The 23,657-nt window shown below is 36.8% G+C and overlaps 4 protein-coding genes across 5 annotated transcripts; 2 read left to right on the top strand and 2 right to left on the bottom strand.

The window, feature by feature from the left end:
- Positions 1 to 320: 320 nt before the first annotated feature.
- mettl21cb (methyltransferase 21C, AARS1 lysine b) lies at positions 321 to 2,804 on the bottom strand. The gene is made up of 5 exons (XM_053496311.1): positions 2,786 to 2,804; positions 1,627 to 1,775; positions 1,412 to 1,529; positions 748 to 1,019; positions 321 to 442 (listed from the first exon to the last, which is right to left on the bottom strand). The coding sequence occupies exons 1-5, from the start codon at positions 2,802 to 2,804 to the stop codon at positions 329 to 331; spliced, it is 672 nt and encodes a 223-aa protein (XP_053352286.1). The 3' UTR covers positions 321 to 328.
- Positions 2,805 to 5,455: 2,651 nt separating this feature from the next.
- si:ch211-160b11.4 (C-type lectin) lies at positions 5,456 to 7,318 on the bottom strand. The gene is made up of 7 exons (XM_053497423.1): positions 7,278 to 7,318; positions 7,103 to 7,153; positions 6,633 to 6,902; positions 6,323 to 6,399; positions 6,055 to 6,192; positions 5,852 to 5,957; positions 5,456 to 5,667 (listed from the first exon to the last, which is right to left on the bottom strand). The coding sequence occupies exons 2-7, from the start codon at positions 7,146 to 7,148 to the stop codon at positions 5,600 to 5,602; spliced, it is 705 nt and encodes a 234-aa protein (XP_053353398.1). The 5' UTR covers positions 7,149 to 7,153; positions 7,278 to 7,318; the 3' UTR covers positions 5,456 to 5,599.
- A 5,625-nt stretch (positions 7,319 to 12,943) lies between these two features.
- jam2b (junctional adhesion molecule 2b) lies at positions 12,944 to 18,141 on the top strand. The gene is made up of 10 exons (XM_053496788.1): positions 12,944 to 12,992; positions 14,675 to 14,740; positions 14,861 to 14,971; positions 15,121 to 15,270; positions 15,462 to 15,649; positions 15,859 to 15,967; positions 16,052 to 16,172; positions 16,328 to 16,342; positions 16,417 to 16,447; positions 17,145 to 18,141. Exons 1-10 carry the CDS (start codon positions 12,944 to 12,946, stop codon positions 17,181 to 17,183), a joined length of 879 nt encoding a protein of 292 aa, XP_053352763.1. The 3' UTR covers positions 17,184 to 18,141.
- A 237-nt stretch (positions 18,142 to 18,378) lies between these two features.
- On the top strand, positions 18,379 to 23,644 carry gabpa (GA binding protein transcription factor subunit alpha). Of its 2 annotated transcripts, XM_053496787.1 has the most exons (10): positions 18,379 to 18,661; positions 19,979 to 20,077; positions 20,202 to 20,346; positions 20,454 to 20,538; positions 20,637 to 20,864; positions 21,222 to 21,416; positions 21,547 to 21,600; positions 21,870 to 21,998; positions 22,217 to 22,409; positions 22,944 to 23,644. In XM_053496787.1, the coding sequence occupies exons 2-10, from the start codon at positions 20,001 to 20,003 to the stop codon at positions 23,206 to 23,208; spliced, it is 1,371 nt and encodes a 456-aa protein (XP_053352762.1). In that variant the 5' UTR covers positions 18,379 to 18,661; positions 19,979 to 20,000; the 3' UTR covers positions 23,209 to 23,644. The 2 variants fall into 2 exon arrangements, with proteins under 2 accessions (XP_053352762.1, XP_053352761.1); XM_053496786.1 differs by lacking the exon at positions 18,379 to 18,661 and having other exon boundaries at positions 19,315 to 20,077.
- Positions 23,645 to 23,657: the final 13 nt, after the last annotated feature.

The following is a 23,657-nucleotide window of genomic DNA, read 5'->3' as shown; positions in this document are numbered from 1 at the left end:
AAAGTGCCCATTCTGACCACTCTCCACTTCTAAAAGCACTTACAGTGGGCATGTGAGTATTAGAATTGGATTATGGAACAAAAGAAGAAGATAGCCTTTTCTGATTAATCAAGCTTTGTTGTCCCTGTGCATCATGTATGTGGAGAAGCGATGGCACTAGGATGCATTATGGGACATTTGGGTGGAAGCAGTACAATTGAGCTTACAAGCTTTACATTTTTACACTGTTTACACTATGTAATTTTACATTATGCAATCAATTTTTTAAATCAAGTTTTTGGGTTCTTAAAACTTTTTTCTATTACTTTTGGAGTCTTCTCAGATTCAGTCATGTCATGGCCTGGTATATTCGTACCATCTCATCTGGAAGCTCCACTAGAAGGGTGGTATTGAATTCCTTCTTAAAACTTTCAATGAAGTCCAGGTCTGAGGAGAAGCGAATCTGTTTAAAAGAATTAAACAAAACCAACAAAATTGAGCAAAATTGTTAAATAATACATAAGCTAGTGGTATGACCCTGCGGAGAATACCCCTCAGATGAAGGAATAGGTAACTGTTTGTATACTTTTATTTTAAAACAGTATTTGTATGGCCGAACACATTGTATACACAAGACTGTAGCATATTTGGAGAAAGCAGCAACAGCAGCCCATTGTGCGTATATTGAGTAATGGAGTTAAATGGTTTGACTATTTGACTAAAGATTTCCATTTCTTTTTTCTGTCTACTTTTCTATCTAGTACAGACCTTGTTGGCCCAGAGCAGGGTGGTTCCGCGTTTGCAGAAGTGCTTCATAGTGAGTAGTAGCTCATCCAGACTGTTATGGTAATAGACAACATCTGCGCATAGGATGTAGTCATAGTTATAGATAGAACTGGAAAAATGATGGTCCAGGTCTTTCCCCCAGGTCAGCTGGGCCACCTGAGGTGTATACCTGCAGCGGCCCCGTGTGTTGCGTGAGAGATTGAAGTTTAGATTGTCCATGATGTCAGGCAGATCTGTGGCTGTCACCCATGCACCTAAAAAAACAATGCAGAAAAGCTTTAATTTTCCAAATTCTCAGAAAAGCTTTAATAAGAATTTGGTTATCTGGATCTTAAAATACACCAATTAGCCATAACATTAAAATGTAAAGAATTATGGCTAATATTGTGTAGGTTTCCCTTGTGCCACATGGGCAGCTCTAAGCACCTTCAGAGCATGAATGGGACGTGGTCTGCTGCCTATAATCCATGATTGAGCTAATATACCAGTTAACAGCTATATTATTGATAATCAGTGTTAGTCAGTTTTCCTGTTAGGGGTGTTGGTGTTGTGGCTAATCGGTGTAAGTAAAAGTATTCCATTTTATTTTTTTCTATTTGATTGTGCTTGAATCCTGCCACATTATCTTTAGTGGATCTTTACTTACCCATTAAACAGGCCACAATGGACACTAGTCCTGTTCCTGCTCCTAGCTCCAGAACTGCCTTATCTAGCAGACTGACATGCTCTTGATTTGCTTCCAGGTAGTTGCAGAGAGCCACTGCCTAAACACACGTTATAAGCAATTCATCACATTCACAAATATCAAACCTGTCCCCTAGCCACTTTAGTCATGCGTGTCTGTTTTGTGTCTGCTCTCACCCCAGGCCAGACGAGGGCTCCATAGGAGTCAAACGATTCTTGGATGGTGATTTTGTGGCCGGCAAAGTAAAACTTTTCTATTCCTGGTGAGTGGAAGATGCTCTCCAGTTTCTCTTCAGCCTTTACTTTGCTATGCAAATCATCTGTAACTAAAGAGTATATCAATACAAATAAGCATCACACACACCCCCCAAAACTCTGCCTAAGTCCAAGGAAATTATTGTATATGATTTCTACTTGCTCTCTTTTGTGATGTTTGGGTGGGGTTGGATGTAATCTGGGTGCTTAACACTTGTAATGGTTTGTCTTCCATGTGTTGCCATCATAGTCAACTTCAGGTACCACCTTTACTCAAGGATTGAGTAAAACTGCTGTTGGCAAACACATTCAGGTTTTTTACAATTTCACAAAAAGTGCTTTAATCAGTGGCCTTATTTGTAAAAAGATATATGCAGAGCAGCGCCATATTAAAAATCAGGGCCAGGGGTAGCTCAGTGGTTAAGGCATTGGACTACGGTTCGGAAGATCCCAGGTTCAAACCCCACAACCACCAAGTTGCCACTGTTGGGCCCTTGAGCAAGGCCCTTAACCCTCAACTGCTCAGATGTGTAATGAGATAAAAATGTCGCTCTGGATAAGAGCGTCTGCCAAATGCCTAAATGTAAATGTAATGTAAATATATTAACATCATTTATATAAGTAGAATTAATATATATTAATAAAAAATTTTAAGAGATTACTATAATGTAACAAATCTGATGGAAAAACCCTGTTCTCACTGTGCAATACACCCACATTCCCTGGTTTATGTTATAGAGCTGTGAAAGCTCCATAAGAAGCTATTAATTGAATTGTTTCTACTTACAGTACTTTCCAATTGCTTCTGTCAGTCCTCTTTAGGAATCCACACTCCCACAGTGCAGTTTAAATGTCTGTCCTTCTCGACTGTTGTCATCATTTGGTTATGGGTGAGTTTATAAAGCTGCATTATCTCCCATGTTTCACCGATGGAATCATTGAGCTAATTTTAAGAGGCCCTGTGTATTAAAAAGAAAGAAGAGGGGAGAACAGGGGAGCCCACATCACATGCAGGTCTCTGGGTAAAGCTCTGATATGGGTTAACTAATCTCTGTGTTTGTGAAATGTACATTAACTATACCTGGTATGATGCAATGCATCATACTACTTCATTCTGATGCACAAATAAAACCACTGAAAAGATTTTCTGCTCTCTTCCACAATCATATAACATTTAATAAAACTAAGGTCAGAGCAGACTGAACTATCACCCAGGTTTAGGAGTGAGAAGTGAGAAAACACAACATACATACTGTACATAACAAGAAATAATTACCTGGTTATCTATATGTAACTCTGTCACTTAAATTCATTTAAACCATAAATATCATTTCAACTTTCACTTTTTAGTGGATGAGTGTGAGTAAAGAGCTATCATTATTTTCTTCTCTTAATTGGAACTGAATTTCTCAAAAATAAAAGATTTTAGATTTCAGTGACTTTTGAGTTTTTCAATGTTGGAAAAAGTGCAAATATTTGCATTTGGTTACCGATGTGTATGCAAGTGCACCTGTGCTTTTTTTTATCGTTTTTTTTTGTGTCTTATTGAAGACTAAAACATTTGACTTTGTGAGGGCATTTGGTTGATATCCTCAAGGTATCCACAAGGTGGGCTGCTGACATATACTGTACTCTAGCTATGAATTCAACTTCACTCTTACTAACTCTTACAATGAGCATGCACATTTTAGCTACATGTTTGCGGATTACACAAAGTAAACAATGCATTGATAAAAATTTAAATAGGTTATATTATTTGTAGTATTAGTCAAATATGCCAACCATGAACAAAACGGAGCTAATGACCAATAAGTTGAAAAATGACCAGTCTTGGATTCTTGACAACTAATTTGAGCTCTGTGGGCAATGCAATAACCAAATATGGATGCAGGTGGTTAGAACAGAGGAGTGGTCAGCTGTCTAAGCTGCTTTAATCTGTGTTTAGTTTGTTTCTTGATCCAGATTGACTCCTCACTATCCAGCTCTAGTTAAGTACAGTGCATGGGTTGCATATAGTGAATGCACTTCGCACACACTCTGACATTTGAATGTGCAGGAAAACTCAGAGCGACAAAATCAAGATATCGTTTTGTATTATATCATTTGCTTTATAACACCATGACCACTAAAGGTAACATTTTACTTTTATTAACATTTTTTGCTTTTATTCTTATTTCTGCTTCTCTTTAATCTATGTATAATAAAAGTTGGTGACTACATGTTGTTTTGACGTTCTTATCACAAAAGACTGACAGTTGTGGCTGAGATTCAGCTTATTTAACGGTTTCTTTTCCTGGTTCAACAACACTAGGAATGTGTAGTGTTTCATTTTACATTCCTTCTTTATATTTATTATTGCTCTTTGTGTTGTTTTATTGTTTCTGATTTTGTTAATCATTAATAAATGTTATACTATATGCATATACTGTGGAAATGTTTATTGTTTCCTGGTATATCATGCCAAGAAAAGTTTTGTCCTTAAGTGTAGTCTTTTGGGTTTGAGGGTCAAAATAATATGATATGCATAATTAATTTGTATACAATTCTTAAGCTTATATTTCTGCATGTTCAAATAAAAATAAAGATTATCTTTTTTGTTGTTGTTGTCTGAGAGAAGTTAAAAATCAAAGTTGTCGTGTATTAATGTATTTATTTCTTTCTCTTGGTTCATCATTACTGTAAATTCTGATACCTGGTTCATCATAAAAAGCTGTTGAAGTCAAATATAAAAACTCATTTAATCACGAAGGACAAGGTATTTGCTCGTAGCCTAATTTACACCCATTTTTAGTGTAATGGAAATTGATAGCTGGTGCCGATAAGCCTCATGCAATATTTTGAAAGATTAAAAGCCTTGGCTTTTAAAAAAAATCCACCAACATAGCCAACGCATACAAGCAACTCTCCAAGGTATACCAACTTCATCCCTGATACTGATAATAGAAGTGATGTGTTTTAGTGATGATCTGTGCTCTAATTCATGATGATTACCAGTAGAAGATTGCTGGTCCCAGATCAAATCCTCTGTTTGGACCAGTTGGCTGTCTAATTATCCTGCAGATGGCATGTAGAGACAGGAATTCTGGATGGGGTGAGGGGATGGAAAATGAGCATCCCAGGTGTTGAGATACCCTGGCATAGAACTATTGTTTGTTCTATGTTCAAAGCCTCTTTGATACATTGACCAAAGCTATGACATTTAACATTGTGGGCACAGGAGTTATTTATCTCCTTTTAGCAGGTCTGAAAAGTGAATACTGCTATTTATGTAATGCCCTATTTTTCCTTGATGACTTCTATGACTTAGTAATGTCGATGCAAAAAACAAAACATCTTCACCACCCAACTCTCAATCTTTTGACTGATTATTTCATGACTGTTCAACAATTTCCAAATGTTACCTATAGTATAGTGTATATAGTATATAGCATAGTGTGGTTACACCATAAAGCCTCAAGTAAGTGGTACTGGTATGAGGCCACAACTAAAAAAGATTGAATACACATGCATAGTAAAATAGGCAAATCCACATTAATTCAATTCAATTCAATTCAATTTTATTTGTATAGCGCTTTTAGCTATTTTCATTGCCGCAAAGCAGCTTTACATAGTCAAAAGAATTATTTAAGTTTGTATCAGTTATACTTTTAAATTTTCTTTTAAATTTGTCTTATTCTAAGATCCAAATGAGAAGGCAAATACAGAGATGGACAAAAAAAAAAAATGAATACCAAATGCTGATGAAAATATTTATTATTTATTACTGTCAGTTCAGGATACTAGAAAGCACACAATTTACACCACATTAACACTGTGGCTCATTTACAATACTTCTTACTCGTCTAAATTTAGTGCTATTATACTTTTCAAAACTTCAATTAGTTTCGGCTAATCCTTAAAGAGGGTAGGAGCAGATGTATGCACGCAGGTCCCAGCATGGCATGTCATTGAACTTTGAGTTGCCTGAAAAAAAAAATGTGGATGAGAAGCTGAAAGAAGAACACTGCAGCATCTATTTTACATAAAATCAGCTTGGCTTCTGTCATTTAAAAAGATAACATAATGTAAATATTAAGAGGTTTATAGTGTATTTGCTGCTGAATTCTTAAGATGAATGTAAGATTAATGATGGAGACTCAGTGCTTACTCAGTAACTCAACACAGTTTTCCACATCAGCTGTGTTATTGGGCTCTCCAGTGAACCAGTCAGTATAGTTCCAATGTGCTCCATCAAGCCACACAAAACGTCCAGTCTAAGAAAACATTACAGAGAAAATAACGTGTGTATACAAATACATTTTAATATTAAAAACTAAAATGTAAACCGACATTTCCTTCACATAAACATACATGTAGGTATCTCAGGCCTCCAATCCATGTACGTGTGTAACCCCCATCCCTTTCCATGAGCCACATCATGAGGTCATGAACATGTTTGGAGGTCACCGAAGCTAAATGTCCATTGGGGAATTTCTTCTGACAGTAAAACTAATTAAAAACAGAGGCAACATTTTGACATTAAACAGATGTTCCACCGTTCCTTAAAACGTAACTGATCATTAGGAGCTTAAATTAGTATTGTCAATTCGGTTCTTAATTCACTCTACACACTTGATACCTCTGCTTCATATGCCATCATAGGTCCCCTGAAGAACTGATAGTATTTGCCATCAATGATTATGCCTTTACAAAGCTCTGTGGACAAATGACAAGTAGGGTTTTCAGTGTGGACTAACCATTGTCATGTTTGTTACTTAAGCATTAAATACTACATTTATTGAATAATAAGTTTAAAGAATACCATGTTTATGTCATTTATCTTCATGTTAATAATTCCCTTTATTTGAGTTTTTAGTGCTGTAATAATTACTATAGTAGTTTAGGTTAATAAATTGTTAATTAGCTTAATTCATTTTCAAGTTCCTCACCTAGTTGAGACCCTGAACCTGATTCTATCTGTATCGGACATTCATTAGCCTCTATGACCTTTTGCTTGTCAAGAGGCTCAAACTCTTCCAGGTTGTTTCCTTCTTGCACTGGATTAGATTCTGCTAGTTTATCCTGTACAAACACCTCTTCTATCACAAAAAGTTTCCGATCTTCCTGCACCACATGGCCTTGAGGCAACAGTTCCTTAAGTAGAAAGCTTTTCTCCTTCTGCGGCAATTCCAAGCTCTCACATGTGACCCAGTTCTGAACTGTGCACACACAATAATAATAGTAAATATCATGTTATTTGTGCATATAAAGTGCTACATACTGGATTACATTATCATAAAATGTATGTAAAACACTATACACTGTTATTAGAACCAATATTAGAGTAATAGAAATGCATTTCTATCAACACATGCTCTATTTTATTTTTACTCAGATAGTAATTATGTATAGTTTGTACCTGCAAGATTCAGAAACAGCCAAACATATGTCCTCATGATGTCCATATATCCTAAAATAAATACAAATACACACATGCATGCGCTTGTATACACAGGGAATATAGTATAATAAAGTACAGTATATTACATTCAGATTCACTCGATAATTAAGTGAAATAAAATAAAAATATTTACCTAAATCAATATCCCTAATCCAAGCACCTATGTGTTTTCCCCTTAGTCCTAATCCATTGCTCTTATATAGATCTGGGTTAGGTTTTATAGACCTTCTTATCTGAGGAACATTTAACTTCCTCCAAACAAAGAATCTATGGTGGGTTTAAAGTTTAATGTACAATCAGGAAATTATATACAGTATACACTGTATAATACATTACAATTCATACATAATATACATTATAATTCCTGAGGTGGAAAGAGTAATCAAAATTTTGTACTTTTAAAAACTACTTTAAAAAGTAGAAGTACACAAAAAATCTACTCAATTACACTAATGCGAGTAAATGTAATTCATTATTTTCCACCTCTGTATAATTTATAAATAACATTATTTTCTCCCCAATTCACTCTAGCTAAAGCTTGTTTAGACTTCTCCTAACAATTTAGCCTGGAATTGAAAATTTTAATAGTTTCTGTATAATATTATTGGTAGGTGTGTGCGCAGAAACATACATTAGCATTTGGGTCAGGGACTAGTCATTTAGTCATTCCCATATGGTTTTTCAGGAGATCCCTTTATTCTGTACTGTAGTGCCAATTAATCAAACCAACCAATATTGGTATTTTATCCATTTATTTATTTATTTATTTTAGAAATTACCTCCAAATACTGAAAATCAAAATAGACTGATCACTGATTACATGTACATGTGTTCCCAAAAGCATTCACAAAAAGTTAATTTTCATACCCTTTAGACTTGGGTAGCTAAAAGCTAAATTATTCTACATTTTAAAAAATTTCATGATTTAATCCTGCAAAGCAAATCCTACTGTGGCAAGACAGCTGACCTTGACACTGTCTAGAAATAAAACATTGTTGGACTATTAAACAGCATGTGCCATTGTCAGATGTATATCTGGTGTAAAATGCACAGTGTGCAGTTTGTCACACCAGTGGCAAAAGTTTACATCCATGGTATAAAATCATGAATTATATACTTTATAGTGCATAGTAAAAAAAAAATAGAACACACAAATTTTCCTCCATAATTAAATTTAAAAAGTGAAACTCATATTTTTTTGGATTCATTACATGTAAAGTTACAAATCTTTTTTTTATGATTACAGATCACAGCTCATTACAATAAAAAGTTGAGTATCTTAAAATATTAGAATATTTAATTTCAAGTCTGAGAAAATTACTATTCATATAGTATAAATACCATGTACTGTATGTCTCATGTCTAGTTCAGTACACACAAGGGAAAGACTGCCTACTTTATAGTTGTCCAGAAGATGATCAGCAATAGCCTCCACAAGGTAGGTAAGCCACAGAAGGGCTGGTTGTGTCAGTGACACCTCTATCAAAGCATACTTAGGGAAAAAGTCTAGTAATAAAAGGTGCACAAGCAAGTCTTATGAAGACCAAATCCAGTTCAAGAATGAGGGAGAGCTTCACAAGGAAGTGGGCTATAGTGCATTAAGAGCCACCAAGCACAGGCATCTTAAGGAAAAGCACAGAATCCTAGTTGTGCAGTTCAGTGTGAAGTTTCCACAGTCTGTGATAATTTGGTATACCATGTCATCTGCTGGTATTGGTCTACTATGTTTTATCAAGTCCAAAATCAGTGCATTAAGCACTGCTATCAAAGCAACCTGGTGTTCAATAACGCCTCAACCTGATAAAACCTCAAATTGATAATGCCTCAGCCTGATGGTTAATTTGTCAACTTGATATCTTCAGAGTGTTACTGTATACTTGGCTTTGGCATACTGAGAAAAATTCTAAGATGGAATCCAAGCACTAATGAAATGCTAGGATAAGTACAGTAGGGTAGCAGGGGATTATATAGAGAAATAAAGATAATCTTTACTCTCATAATTATGTTCTGTTATTTTGTCCAATCAAAAGTCCCAGTTTGACTTGAAGGCCCCTAGTATGGGGGGCTAATTAATTCAAATAAAATGCTTACATTTAAGTAAATAGCGTGGCAAAAAAAAAAACTGTATTGGAATAACATCTTTTTAAAATGCATATACTTTTTCTTCCATGTTAGCATGCAGGATAAACATGAGGGCCAGACAGATATGAAGGTGCTTGTGTTCCATAATCCCACAGCTGAAAAGGATCCAGTAGATATACTGTATCTATTGTGATTGAGGGCATCCAATAAATAGGTGTGGAAACAAAAATAAGGCATGTATGCTGTTGATGGGATTGATCTCAATTCCAAGAATCTCAAGAACCTCATTCCTAAGAAGTTTATGGATACCTTTGAGAAAATTTTGGGAGCTTGGTGGAGCAAACCTTCTCAAAAAGTCCATAGCCTTAAACAAAAGCTGATGCTATGACCCATTATGAGTTTTCTTAGTTTTTTACATGTCATGTATTATCCACTTTAAGGAATGTGTCTGCACTCTCCAAATTATACATAGCATAAACATGTTTATGTATCTTCTTTATTTTTTATTTTATTTTAGCAAACCTAAAATGCTGCACAATTGCACATTTTGAGACATTATGTAATGCAATTGTTCAAAAATGCGGTCACTTGTTTGTGTTGGGTGGGGGAATAAAGCCATAAGAAACCTTACTCAATGTTGAAATGTTCAAGAAACTTTTGTTTTAGTTAAGAATGCAAATTAAAAAGGATACTTTTGTAAATTATTGTTTTGGAACATATGCTTAATTTAAAAATAACATGATCAATAATCTCTCTTGTGTCTGACAATATTTTTTAATCAAAGCTTTGCACCTCCAGGTTCGGGATTCGAATCTGACCGCAGGGCCTGTGTGCATCGAGTTTGCATGTTCTCCCCATGCTTGAATGGTTTCCTTTGGGTGTCCTGGTTTCCTCTCACAGTTCAAAGACATGCAGATAGATCTCCTGGCTGCGGGCTTCAGGCCCTGTGCCTATTTGCTGATCCTTTAATATCGATTAGTTTCCCTGGATACCTCCTCTGCAGACCGCCGCTACAGCTAGCAACAACGTGCTAGGCAAAGGCGGACTGGCCATCTGGAGCAGCGGGCGTTTTCCGGGTGGGCCGCTGGTCAATGTGGCCGGCCAAGTCAGTACGTAAATTTATTTTAAAAATGACGGAAACCATAATATTGCATCTCTTCTTTATGCAGATAGATGAGTGCGTTGATTGTACGGTCGCCACTTACAAAGAGCGTGTGTATTATGGAGTTAATTATGTGCCAAAATTTAACAAATAAACACAATCTGCTTTGCAAAGGAAAAAAAACCCGACTTTCTCACAAATGCACCCACCGTATTTTCTCACAAATGCAATGGAGCAATTTCCTCTTCCAAAACAGCAGATGGCGCTATCTCTATTCTCCTGAGACCTCAAACAACGTGTTTATATGGTTTACCGTTACGTTCCAGAGGAACATGAGCGGGGAACAGTTTTGAGGTGTCCAGTATATATCCAGACAGCCAGACATATTAACAATCCACTATATTTAGGATAGAGCCCTGTAGGAGAATACAGTTATATCAAACCACAGTTGCATTTTAATTAACTATTGAAGGCTGGAAGAACTGCCATTGGCTTTTTATATCCACACCAGACATATGCAACATACGGAGCCCCGGTAGTCACCTAGAGGAGAAAAAATAAATAAATAAAAATCTGTGGCAACAGTTTTGTAATTTGTGCCCTCAGTTTAATAATCCGTTCCCACAACTTCTTAAACCGCTCCCTCAGTTTACTTATCCGTGCACTCAGATTTTGTAATCCGTACCCACAAATTCATAATTCTGTGCGCACGCTTTTGCAATCTGTTCCCACAGGTTTGTACACAGACTCCTTTTAGAAGAACAGGAAGCTCCTCGCTATGTGTAAATGAATCTTATTACATATTGTTTTATTGTGGATTATTAAGTGTAATACATCAAAGTCTCTTACAGCATGCTTACAGTGATTCTCTAGATATCAATTGTAGCAGCTTTGAGGTAATAAGAATGATTTGCATTTAAATATTTTGATAATTTGTGATAATCAGCACGTTACAATTATTATTATTATTATGATTATTATTATTATTATTATTATTATTATTATTATTATTGTTGTCATTATTTAATAAACCTGGCATTGTGTATTGTAACCAACTGTTGATTAATTGCTTTCTTTCTCTTTTGGAATTCTTTTGGATAAAAACTAATTCTAAATGCATAGCCTAAATGTAACAAAATGCCTACTAGCAGTAATAGTAGTAGTAGTAATTATTATTATTATTATTATTATTATTATTATTATAACTATAGCATACAAAATAATTAATAAATGCTTAATTTATAAATAACCTATTATAGTTTTGGAAATGTGTTTTTCCGGCTATAAAAGGTAAAAGTAAATAAGTCAATTCAGCATCTTACAGTTTATATACATCATACGAATTGCTGCCCAATGACAGTCTCTGTCTACCCTTGGGCTTCCATCCACCTTAAGCTTACTTTTTCCTCACCCAATAGGATAGACAGATTTGGATTAATTTTCAGGTTATTTATAAATAATGCATTTCTGAATTAATTTATAATAAGTGTACTTAAATGTAATCTTTTATCATTATAAAATAAAAATAATTATTATCAATATTTAATAAACCCAGATTTGTGTTTTATGACAGACTGTTGACTAACTGCTTTCTTCCTAATTTAATAATAATCTCAATAATAATAGTAATAATAACAAAAATAATAATTATAATAATGTACTGATTATCACAAAATTTTAATGCAAATCATTCTTATTAAATCACAGTATTCTACCTCAAAGCTGCTACAATTGATGGCTAGAGAATAACTGTAAGCATGCTGTAAGACAGTTCGGTGTATTACACTTAACAATCCATAATAAATAGGATAATAAGATTCATTAACACGTAGTGAGAAGCTTCCTGTTCTTCTAAAAGAAGGCTGTATACAAGCCTGTGGGAACAGATTGCAAAAGCGTGCGCACAGAATTATGAATTTGTGGGTACAGATTACAAAATCTGAGTGCACGGATAATTAAACTGAGGGAACAGTTTAAGAAGTTGTGGGAACGGATTATTAAACTGAGGGCACAAATTACAAAACTGTTGCCACAGATTTTTATTTATTTATTTTTTCTCCTCTAGGTGACTACAGGGGCTCCGTACCAGGGCTCCGTAGTATTCAGGGCTCCGTAGGATAATTTACCAGTAGACACTGTACTGCCACTTACTGCATAGAATACGTATTGCACCATTAGACCTAAATCGATACTTCATGCGCTAATAATTACGTCTGATAAAGGAGCAACCAATCACACAGCTGGGTCCGCCCTATCGCACTTGATTGACAGAAAAGTAATTTTGCTGAAAAATCGTATTATGAAATAAATTGGCCATCGGGAAAAACGGGATTTTAAAATAAAGACTGACAAATTGAAAAAAATAACATTTTGGAATAAATTTTATTCATAGAGTTATTTATTTCATCATGTCCTATTTATTTATTTCATTTTGAACACTGCCTTAAACAGACAAACTCTCAAATCACCCCCTCTAAGCGAATTTACTTCTTTTTTTAAAGAGTCGTTTTAAATGAATCGGTTCATTCGCGAATCGCCCATCATTCTTTCGTGCACAATTCAGAAAACGCCTCGCAGTTGATTTGAGTTTTTGTGCTCAGTGTGACGATTTGAAGATGAACCCGACACGACAGCTTGTACTCTTCTCTCTAGCCGTGATGCTGAGTAAGTAAAATCGTCACTCCGTTTTGTTAACAGTTTGCATTTACAGAGGGGCGGGTTAGAAGTTAATCGGAATTATGATCCGAGTTTTACCTTAACACGAAATGTACAGCTTTTTTGCTTATTGAAATGCGAAACACCAACAAGTGAGTTTCAGAATAGTTTCACAGTCCGAACTAACTTAATTTAGAACATTAGAACATTTTTACTGATGTTAGAAAACTACTTAATTAGTAATGATCTTTTAAACTTGTGTTATTTGCTTACCAATCATGCCCTAATAAATTGAATAAATTATATGACACCAAAATTTAATCTAAGTCGATTTTAGCTAACTAATGTAGATGGTTTTTTTTTGAATGGATATACAGTGGTGTAGTGGTTAGCACTGTCGCCTTGCACCTCCAGGGTCCTGGTTCGATTCCCGCCTCTGTGTGCATGGAGTTTGCATGTTCTCCCTGTGCTTGGTGGGTTTCCTCCCACAGTCCAAAGACATGCAGATTGTTAGGCTAATTGTTGTTCTCAAATTGTCTGTAGTGTATGCCCAGTGATTGATTGAAATACAGGTTAAAGTGAGAATGACTGAGTGATTGGATGGACATAAGCATGCAGATAGATTTTTAGGCTGGAATTCCCACACGTTGATGCACTGGACATGTTCTCTTGGACATAAGTTTTCCCCTTTAGTGTCCCCCCCCCCCCCCGTCTGGTGTTTTAGTACATTCAGCGATTAGGATAAGTTCCTTTAGCCTCCTTACCTGTCCAAATAGACCCCAAGGTGGGATTGTCTCACATATAATGCAACACTTTTAGGTAAATCTGTTGCTGATCAGACAGTGCTATCCCACAAGCCTACCTGATTCAAGTACTTTAGTGTTCTGCTATCCTTCTTTTCAATACTGTTTATACCCCTGTTTAACTCTATAGATAATACAGCTACAAAAGATTCTAAACATTAAATGTGAATTAAGCTATTTTAGATTTGAACTTAACTTTATTGTTTTATTAAGAAACAAACACAAACCTAACAAAATGCATTTGTTCTTTATTTAAATCAGCACCTATATTAAACAATGTTTCTCATTAATTAGTTTTACAAAGGAAAATTTCTCTTTAGCTTTTTAGGAATATTTGTTTCCAACTTCCAACAGCTAAGACCATCACTATTTGTTTCTTTTTTTCTTTCCCTGTTTACCTTCAGTGTTCACATACTTTGAGATCATGGATAGGGCTGTTAAACTGATAAAATAACAACAAAAAAGAGAGCAAACAGGGGTTATCTTTTGGTCAGTCCCATGCAGTCCTCCTACTACACTGTCCCAAACCATCCATCAGACACACATACATTCCAGTGCATCCCTGTTCCTGGCACAGAAAGAGCAAGTATAGGAAAGTGTGTTAATTGGTATTTTCTGTAAGCTGTATGACAATAAGATAATGTTATATATTCATGGAACAAATAGTAGCATTTACAATCACAATCAGGTGCTATGTTGGCCAATACTTTACGGAGATATGTTGGCCAATACTTTACGGTGCTTAAGGCTGTCTATCTGCATTTTACTGTATTATATAACATGTATAATTATTAGGACAGGAGAAACATAATCATATTTTTACATTATATCTTCACAGTACACCTAACTTATGTATGTAATTATACTTTACTTTTTTTCCTCCCACAGTTCATGGCACCATTTCAGTAATGGTGACAACCAGCAAACCAAAAGTGGAGGTCCATGAGAACACAAGTAAGTAATCTTGTTTTTGATAAACAGCATTGGCTATGTTGAGGTGGGTGAGGATTTCAACACATTAGACCTCACATAGTCTAACCTTTAATGTCACATTATTTCTTCTGATGTAAACAGATGCTGTTCTTTCCTGTAAGTTCCAGACAGAAAAAGAGGCCAACCCACGAATAGAATGGAAAAAGAAAGGCAAAGAGGTCTTTTATGTTTATTTTGACGGTCAGTTTACAGGTGAGTTTTTGCACGTGGCATAATCCGAATTCAGAACAAGCTTTTCTAAGAAACAGATATTTTTATTCCCCCATTTAATTCTGGAACTTTATATACAGTAACTTAATGTTTTGTTTGGACTGGGCTAAATAACTCTTTACTTTCATCAGACTTGTTTAAAGGCAGAGCTTCAATTGATGGAGCAACAGTGACACTGCATGGTGTTAATCAGAAAGACTCAGGGGTCTATCATTGTGAAGTCACTGCTGCTCAAGATGACATCAGTCTTGGGGAGGTCATGGTCTCACTCAACGTGCTTGGTGGGCTTGTCTTATTTTTATGTCAGATTTTTTAAGGCTTGATATTATGCACATTAAGCATTTGGCATACATAAACATCTGGGGGGGGGAGGGGGAAAGCTTGTCTAATAATGTTTGGCTTATTTTGTAATTACTGTTCTATTCAGAGAAGTCTGTAAAAAATGACAACCTTGTATGTGTCTCATGACCAGTACCTCCCCATGCTCCTTTATGCCACGTGCCTGAAGATGCGGTTTGTGGCTCTGCAGTGGAACTGTACTGTCAGGACCAGCTGACTGTCCCACCTGTCACCTACAGCTGGTACAAGGACAACAGGCCCCTAAGCACAGCCCTTGTCCAAGACATTAACTACAGTATAGACAACAAAACAGGCACTCTGGTACTTTCTCAAATCAAACAAGAACAATTTAAATTTTGCAGTATAAAGGTGCAGTTGTGCTTAGCTATCTAGATGTACACACACACACACACATTTCTAGTTCCCATGACACCCAGCTACTGCTTGCATCTTGATAGATTTTGACATTTATTCTTTGATGACTAATTCATCTCCATCTTAACAACTACCTTTTGTCTTTGTTTTATCAGAAATTTAAAAGCTTGTCGAAATCAGATAGAGGACAATACCGTTGTGAGGCCTCTAATGGTATTGGGCCACCAATAAGCTGTGTGGGTCAACATATGAACATCATTGAGTGTAAGTTAAAAATTATCTATTGTGTCCAGCATGAGCATACATGTATACCACTGATGTCATGTGCTCTGTGTGTGTGTGTTTCAGTTGAGCTGAATTTGACATTAGTAGTAGCAGTTGGAGTAGGTGCTGCTCTCTTATTTCTTTCCTTCTCTTTGGCTTTTTGTCTATGCTGCCAGCAAGGCTACTATTGCTGCTACTATAGTGAGTGTTCCCTCTTTATAAAAAATACATAAACTTACAGTTAAAAGCAATGTGTGAGTTTTAGGGTGATTTCTTGTGTTGCTCTTTTTGTGTTCTTTGATGTCTCTTCTAATCAGCTTCCATATCCATTTAACATATTTTAACAGACGGCAAGAAAAGAAGAAAACATAAAAGGTAACACTCTACATAATTCTAATAAATAAGATACATCAGTAATATTAATAATAATATCATTTTTTTTTATTTAGAAACATAGCAAACTACAATCCTCCAGCAGACGTAAGTATGCAATATCTCTAATGTTTAATTATAAAAAGCCTGCTATTTTCTAAATTGCAGAATTGGGTGAGGCATGCTTTTCCTCATTAACCCTCATTAATTTCATGTTCTTTGATATAGAAGAAACATTTAATGCCTTGATAACTGGCTTTGAAATTCAAATGCATTTTTCTGGATAAAATTTTACTCTAATGCTGTAAAATTGTCAGTTAAATTAATAATTTAAGGGATGGTCTAAAATTTTTACCCTAATTGTCTAGCCCTTTTATATGAAAATAGGATAGAAATCTTAATATAATTTATTTAGAAAATGAGGCCTGAGGGCACTGGTGGCTCAGTGGTAGGTGTTTCGCCTGCCATGGGAAGGCCCGGGTCCGAAGTGCCCAAATCCCAGCCACTGAATGCAGTGCCGGTCTCAAGCCCGGATAAAATGGGAGGGTTGCGTCAGGAAGGGCATCCGGCGTAAAACCTGTGCCAAGTTGTAGTGCGGACTGGGTATTCCGCTGTGGCGATCCCTTGCCGGGAGTAGCCGAAAGACCAACAACATTTGGAAAATGAGGCCTCCTAAATACACAATGATATGTTTATGTGTTAGATTACACATATTTAAATGGCTGTAGACATGTCTGATGCATTTGTAACTCAATCTAATTTCATTTAAATTCTTTTTTGTTAATCAATTGCTCTCTCTTCTCAGCCTAAACACTACAAGCACACAGAGTCCTTTGTGATTTAATTATTTCTCCAAGCATATTGCCAGTTTATTCGGAATACACATCTAGAAACTGATGAAATGCCAGTTTATTGTACATTCAGTGCACCAGCATGCAGATTCATGGATCTTCAACCTGCTTCACCTCTTCATAAACTGAGAACTGGATGCTGTTACTGGAAGGGACATATCTTGCAAACTGGAACAGTCTATGCTCATTCACTTTGATAAAAATAATAATAAGACGAGCCTCCATAGTAAAATACATCTATCTTCAGCTTTTACAATACATTACATGAGACCTCATTTCTAAATGGACAAAAACAATCTGCAACACCCTCTAGTGTTACGGTTTGGTCACTGCAGGCCTGGCAGCTATCACATGTGACCTATTTGAACACTCACTGTAGACAGTTTAGCATAGATATGTGCTACAGCTGAAGTTCATCTCGTCTCCTATTGAAATATTAAATTCCATGTGCAGGAAATAAACAGTTGCATTATACTGTTGCATTACTTTGTGTGGAAAAGGAAGTGACTAAGTAAGAGTTTCAAAAGCTGTTGCATGGATGACCGTTTCAAATTAAACAAGAAAAAAAGCACACCAAAACTCTATTCTCAAATGGTTTTATTTACTAAACGTTGCAGCGGATAAAAATTCTTTAACTTTTTTATGCAATAATACAGATGTTTGGGTCAAACTTTTTAAATGATTAAAGTTATGATCTGTTTAAAACAGCATTTTCTTTCACATGTTAATAAAATGATTTGAAGAGGGTGACGTTTGAGCCATTCATGGATGTGTAGTTTTTTTTTATTAATAAGTTTTAGAAACTACAGTATATGGTTAAATGTTTGATTATTATAGGGTATATCAGTGGGGTTGTACTTAGCAATCTTTTACGATACTATAATGCTAACGTGGTACCTTGTTAAACTGGTGCTTTAGTAGTTAGTTAGCCAGATTGATAAGGTAGCTCATACTAGTGAGTTGAGGGTTTGGGGGCGTTTCCTAATACATTATTCTTAGCTAGGATATCATCATAGTCTTAAATCAGAGCGTTTCCAAAAAAAAACACTAATAGGTTACTTTTACAGGTAAAACGCAGTAAGCTCCACGTTATTTTACTACTAGTAGTATTTTTTGAGATTGTGTTAAATAAACAGTTTAGTGGACTTTAACAGACATGGCAGATTATAAAAAAATAAACTTTCTAGTTGTGTAAATACTGTAGAACTCGCAAAGGACAGCAAACCGTCTGTCTATAAACCGGTCAATTTACTGTTAGTAACGCAGTTGATGAGAAGTCGTTTGTTGAGCTATAAGTTTACACACACACACACAGGCCAGCTCAGGCCTCCTCCACATCCCCGCCCCCAGCTCACCAAAAACTAGCATGAACATTTAGTGATGTTAGCACACACTAAGCTAGCTGCTTACAACCCAACCAAGTCCTGAAAAAAACTCTAAAAGCTACAACACTTACCATTCTTTTAAACAGGTAACGTATTATAGTACTCATTTCTATCTCCTCAGCTAAAACGTACATTTGTGTAAAATCTAATCGTCTATATATGTACTGTTATATAGTTAATTCCGGCCTGAGCCGTTTCCCGCTTTTTGTTGAAATTCCACTGTTGGCTAAAGCTAGTTAGCATCACGAGAGTTCACCATTCGCAATAGCTTAGCCACCTAGCTGCAGTGCTAACAGTGAGTGTTCACGGCCCATGAAGCTACACTATAAGTGACTTAATACCAGGTGAAGTAACTGGCGTTATTATACATTCATAATATATTACCGCGGTGTTTAGTTGGCCGAAACGCACGTCACAGAAGTTCTAATGAACGCACAGTCACAGCTTGGTGAAGTAGCGAGGTCCTGCTGTAACTGTGGACTACTGGCTAGCTGAGTGATCAGGCGTGTCGGATTCTCGTTAGCGAGATGTCCTGATCAGCTAAGCATTAAACAAAGGCCAGGTATTTAATCAAGGAATTTTATAGCACTTAAATGTTGTTACCTGACACCAGACTACAATTATTTTCCGTATAAACGCGCTAATTTCGAGCGCAGCAACATCCCTTTCCTTCGAGCCGTTTTCGGAAGTCTGACAGCGCCGCGCGCGCTTCGCCAGGATTTCCGGCTGCTTTTACATTGCCCTTCTGTTGTTTTGTTTCCGTTTCTTCCATTTCCGTTCTAACTTTCCAGAATCAAAAGTGCGATATGTGGCGATCGTATAAAAGTTTCAAAAGTTTCCAAAAGCCACTGTTTACACAATTTGATAGTTATATTTTCAAACTCTAAACGACTCCAATATGGCAACTACGATTGCATGGACTCTCGCGTCCTCGCGCTTCAAATCGTCGTTTTTTAACAGTGCTAAGCTACTGAATACTAACAAGCACCGGTGATCAGACTCCTGTGCTGTTTTATGGGTGTTTCTTATGACATGTTTATTCCTGATAGATGGTAAAAAATCGCGATGGGCCTAGTCACTGGGCAGGCCTCGGATTTGCGTGAGAGTTGGAGGGGTTTAGAGAGGCGCATCGCTGCTACAGGAGTCTCCTCCTCTCCGCTCCCTCCACGGAGTCTCACAGAGAACCATGTTTAGAGGAACTTCAGCGAACACCACTGATACGTCTGTCTGCTTCCTAAAACGTGGTCGCGGAAGCAATTCATGTCATGTTGATCATCTAAAAGAAAAAAAACAACAACTACTTTACACATTACTGCATTCTGATTATTTTTTTAAAGTACTGTCTTTGACCATTTTATTCTTTAGGATCAAACTTAACTTAATTCTTCTGGTTTGGTTTACAGGTGGCGGAATATCATTGACAGAATGTCAAAAAGTGAGACTGAGGAGATGATCGAGATTGAGATTGATGGCCAAGAAAAACAGGAGTGCCTAGAAGAAGGGTGACTTTTCTTTTTGTTGCTCCTGCTTTCAGCTGTGAAAATGTGTCTTTGCTTTTGCACATCATTATAAATCTGTGTCTGTTGTGCTTTTTCAGTGTTCTGTTTTTGCATATGCTTTCTGTAGGATAGAGGAGCAGACCATCACAGCTAGCGATCTCATCACTCAGGATATTGATATCAATGAGCCTGTCGGGAATTTGAAGAAGTTGTTGGAGCCCCGCCTGCAGATTGCTCTGGATGGATATGATATTTGTCTGCAGGACATCCATGTGAGTTTTTATATATCCACTGCATGTTTGACTCGTATATTTATGTGCATCTTTTTGTTAATGTGTAAAAGTGTAAGTTGAACTCCTGCTTGATTTCTTTCCTGCAGTTACACCCTGACCACAGCCTTTTTGACCAAGGTGTGAAGACTGATGGCACAGTGCAGCTCAGTCTGCAGATTGTCACAAAACCAGGTACAAGTATTTCCTGTTCTCACATATGTCCATGTTCTTATACAAAACAAGAAGTCCATGTATTTGCATGTGTAATACCATGTGCACTTGTCCTGTAGGTGAGGAGAAGTTAAATATACTTGAGATTGTGAAGCCAGTAGAGACTGTGGAGGTGGTGATAGATCCTGATGCAGCAGCTGGAGAGGAGGCTCACTTGGTGGAGGACGGTCAGGTGATAGCGGTGGAGCGAGCTGCAATTGCAGATGAGACCTCTGAACAGGTGACCCGATGGGCAGCTGCACTCGAGGGTTACCGCAAGGAGCAGGTCCGACTTAGTATTCCATATGGTGAGTGGAAGGCACACAAGACCATAATTTACTGTACGATTATATGATACAGAGTAAAGGGTCTACGTAATGTCAACATTCTGTGTATTTATCATATTAAACAAATAAACTCTTAATTGTACATGTGTACAGGCTTACAAATGCTTGTTACATTTCATGTCTTTGTAGAAATTAGAAGAGTGCATACTGTTTACATTCCAGTTAAAATGTCATTTTATCAAGGACAAAACAATGCTTTTAGTGTCTTTCTGAAGTGTCTTTTTCTAAAATGTCCGTTTCGGAATTAATAAAGATTTATCTTGTCCTCCACATCTGAATTTGTACTGCAACTACTGTCCTAAATAATTATTGCGGCAGACCCGGTGCAGTGGACGGCAGATCAGGTGATCCACTGGGCAGTGTGGGTGATGAAGGAGTTCAACATCGAGGAGATTGAAGTGGGAGGCATCCACATACCAGGTCGGCAACTGTGTGCCTTCAGCCAAGAAGAGTTTCTCCAGAGAGTGCCCAATGGAGAGATCCTATGGAGCCACCTAGAGCTTCTGCGCAAATGTGAGTATTTTATGTGTATTATAAGAAGTTGATTTAAATCGAGCGAACTATTTTTTCTGTATAAGATGTGAATGGGTGTTTAATGAGACGTTTTATTTCATATATCATTTATTTTTTATATTTGCTGCAGATGTTCTGGCAAGTCAGGAGCAGGGACAAGAAGCTACAGTCACTATTGACCAGCGTAAGTATCACCTTTGTGACATTTTTTTGCAGTACATGCAGTGGACCTTGATCACTATAAGCTGAAATTTTATGATTTTTTTTTTCTTCCATTACTGAGAATATTTATTGTATTTATGTGGTCAGTTATGCGACCAGAAGTAAGGCAGCAGTATGTTGGATATACATTATATAATTGTTAGAACATTTGGTTTAATCTAATGCATGTTTTATATGCTTAACATATTTTCACAAAGTAAAATTTCAATTTGTCTTTCACGTGGCTTTCAGCTGTGCAGATCATCCCTGCGCCTGTACAACAAGCCACACCCACAACTATTAAGGTGCAGAAGCATAACAAAGTGCCCCGAGCGCCACGCATCTCTGGAGAGGAGCGCAGTTCCCCAGGCAACCGTACAGGTAACAGACAGTCAGAAACACCGCACTTAATGCTGTTAATACTGATTTTAAAAAATGCACAGAAAAATCATGTGATGTTTATATGGGTAACTCTTATGGATTGTTTTAAATAATGATATAGATACAGTATACTGTATATGTGTGCTGATCATGTTTTTTTTTTCTTCATGAACAAGAAAAGCCTTTTGCGTTATGATGGTTTGTGCTACTTCTCTCAGGTAATAATGGGCAAATTCAGTTATGGCAGTTCCTGCTGGAGCTGCTGACTGATAAGGATGCGAGGGACTGCATTTCCTGGGTCGGAGAGGAGGGCGAATTCAAACTTAACCAGCCCGAACTGGTGGCTCAGAAATGGGGTCAGAGAAAGAACAAACCCACAATGAACTATGAGAAGCTCAGCAGAGCCCTCAGGTTTGTTTAAAGCATTGTTTTTGTAAAAGAGTAGTGGTAGTGTTTTATTTCAGAATTGTTAAAACAAGTCCAGGCACATCCAGCATAGTGATGGTGCAAATGTAGCCCATGAGGAACATACACTGCCAGAATTAAAACACACTATAGTAAAAATGATTTATACCACACACCTGTGTATCAAGGGTGTATGTAACAATGTTTGGCAAGCATTTTGATTTGCTTTGCTTGGCATTAATAATTTGCTATTTATTCAGTCTATTGTATAAGCATATTGTTTATAAGTTCAGAGTGCAGTTTATTTGTTTACATGGAATAGTGCAATGTGCAATCAATCTTTATATGTACTGATTTCTTACTTGTGACAATGCCTTTAATTAGTATTATAATAATAATAATCTGCAGCTTCAGCGAATTTAGGTTATAAAATGCACTATAATTGATATAGGGTTGTATTTGTTGTTATGCCACATAATGTTTATAGTGTGTCTATGCGTATTCATTTCTACATCCTGACTGAATCCATCTCTTTCACAGATACTACTATGATGGAGACATGATCAGCAAAGTGCAAGGCAAGCGCTTCGTCTACAAGTTTGTGTGTGACCTGAGGACTCTGATCGGATACAGTGCTGCTGAGCTCAACAGTCTGGTGACTGAGTGCGAACAGAAGAAACTTGCACGAGTGCAGCTACACGGCATCGGGCAACCTGTCAACACAGTTGCCCTGGCAACGGCTGCAGGACAGCCAGTCACCACAGTCACGCTGGCCACTGCTGCCACATTGGAGAAGGACAGCTGAGTAGAAGGGGCTATGTGATATATATGATGTGGAGAAAGGAAAGGCAAAGACTTTGGGCAGGACAAGTGCATTTATGAATGTGTGTATGTGTTTTATGAGTGTGCGTGTGTGCGTATATAGAAGAATGAGTGTTAAGGGACAGTATAGCAGGGCCCACAAGAGAGAATGATCGAGGTTGTGTGTATGAGAGAAATAATGACATTACTAATGACCATATTTGAGCTTTGAGTTTGTGTATGCTTCTTCTCTGACTGCAGGGTAGCATTGGCTGCATTTCCATTGTGTATATACTCTATGTTTTTGATAGCCACAACGGCAGTGTATTTTGATATTTTCCATTTCTAAAAGATTTTTTTTATTTTGAGGTTCTGACTCCCTTGAGGTGAGGTACTTTTAACTGTCCACCAGGGGGAAATAAAGAGATAATTTTTCGAAAGGCTGACTGTGAC

The sequence above is a fragment of the Clarias gariepinus genome, chromosome 5 (genome assembly GCF_024256425.1).
Source record: "Clarias gariepinus isolate MV-2021 ecotype Netherlands chromosome 5, CGAR_prim_01v2, whole genome shotgun sequence".
Lineage (NCBI taxonomy): Eukaryota > Metazoa > Chordata > Actinopteri > Siluriformes > Clariidae > Clarias > Clarias gariepinus.
This window is presented reverse-complemented; position numbering and strand designations above follow the sequence as displayed.

Excerpts from the sequence above, each read along its gene's own strand:
- mettl21cb (XM_053496311.1), bottom strand. Across the intron at positions 1,020-1,411 it reads CATTGTGGCCTGTTTAATGG|GTGCATGGGTGACAGCCACA; the intron begins GTAAGTAAAGAT and ends TTGTTTTTTTAG. Across the intron at positions 443-747 it reads CCCTGCTCTGGGCCAACAAG|ATTCGCTTCTCCTCAGACCT; the intron begins GTCTGTACTAGA and ends TCTTTTAAACAG.
- si:ch211-160b11.4 (XM_053497423.1), bottom strand. The coding sequence starts at position 7,148 with ATGGACATCATGAGGACATATGTTTGGCTGTTTCTGAATCTTGCAG. Across the intron at positions 6,193-6,322 it reads TGATGGCATATGAAGCAGAG|TTTTACTGTCAGAAGAAATT; the intron begins GTATCAAGTGTG and ends GTTTTTAATTAG. Across the intron at positions 5,668-5,851 it reads AAACTGTGTTGAGTTACTGA|GCAACTCAAAGTTCAATGAC; the intron begins GTAAGCACTGAG and ends TTTTTTTTTCAG.
- jam2b (XM_053496788.1), top strand. The coding sequence starts at position 12,944 with ATGAACCCGACACGACAGCTTGTACTCTTCTCTCTAGCCGTGATGCTG. Across the intron at positions 15,650-15,858 it reads ACAACAAAACAGGCACTCTG|AAATTTAAAAGCTTGTCGAA; the intron begins GTACTTTCTCAA and ends TTGTTTTATCAG. Across the intron at positions 16,448-17,144 it reads ACTACAATCCTCCAGCAGAC|CCTAAACACTACAAGCACAC; the intron begins GTAAGTATGCAA and ends CTCTCTTCTCAG.
- gabpa (XM_053496787.1), top strand. The coding sequence starts at position 20,001 with ATGTCAAAAAGTGAGACTGAGGAGATGATCGAGATTGAGATTGATGGC. Across the intron at positions 21,601-21,869 it reads TACAGTCACTATTGACCAGC|CTGTGCAGATCATCCCTGCG; the intron begins GTAAGTATCACC and ends CGTGGCTTTCAG. Across the intron at positions 22,410-22,943 it reads AAGCTCAGCAGAGCCCTCAG|ATACTACTATGATGGAGACA; the intron begins GTTTGTTTAAAG and ends TCTCTTTCACAG.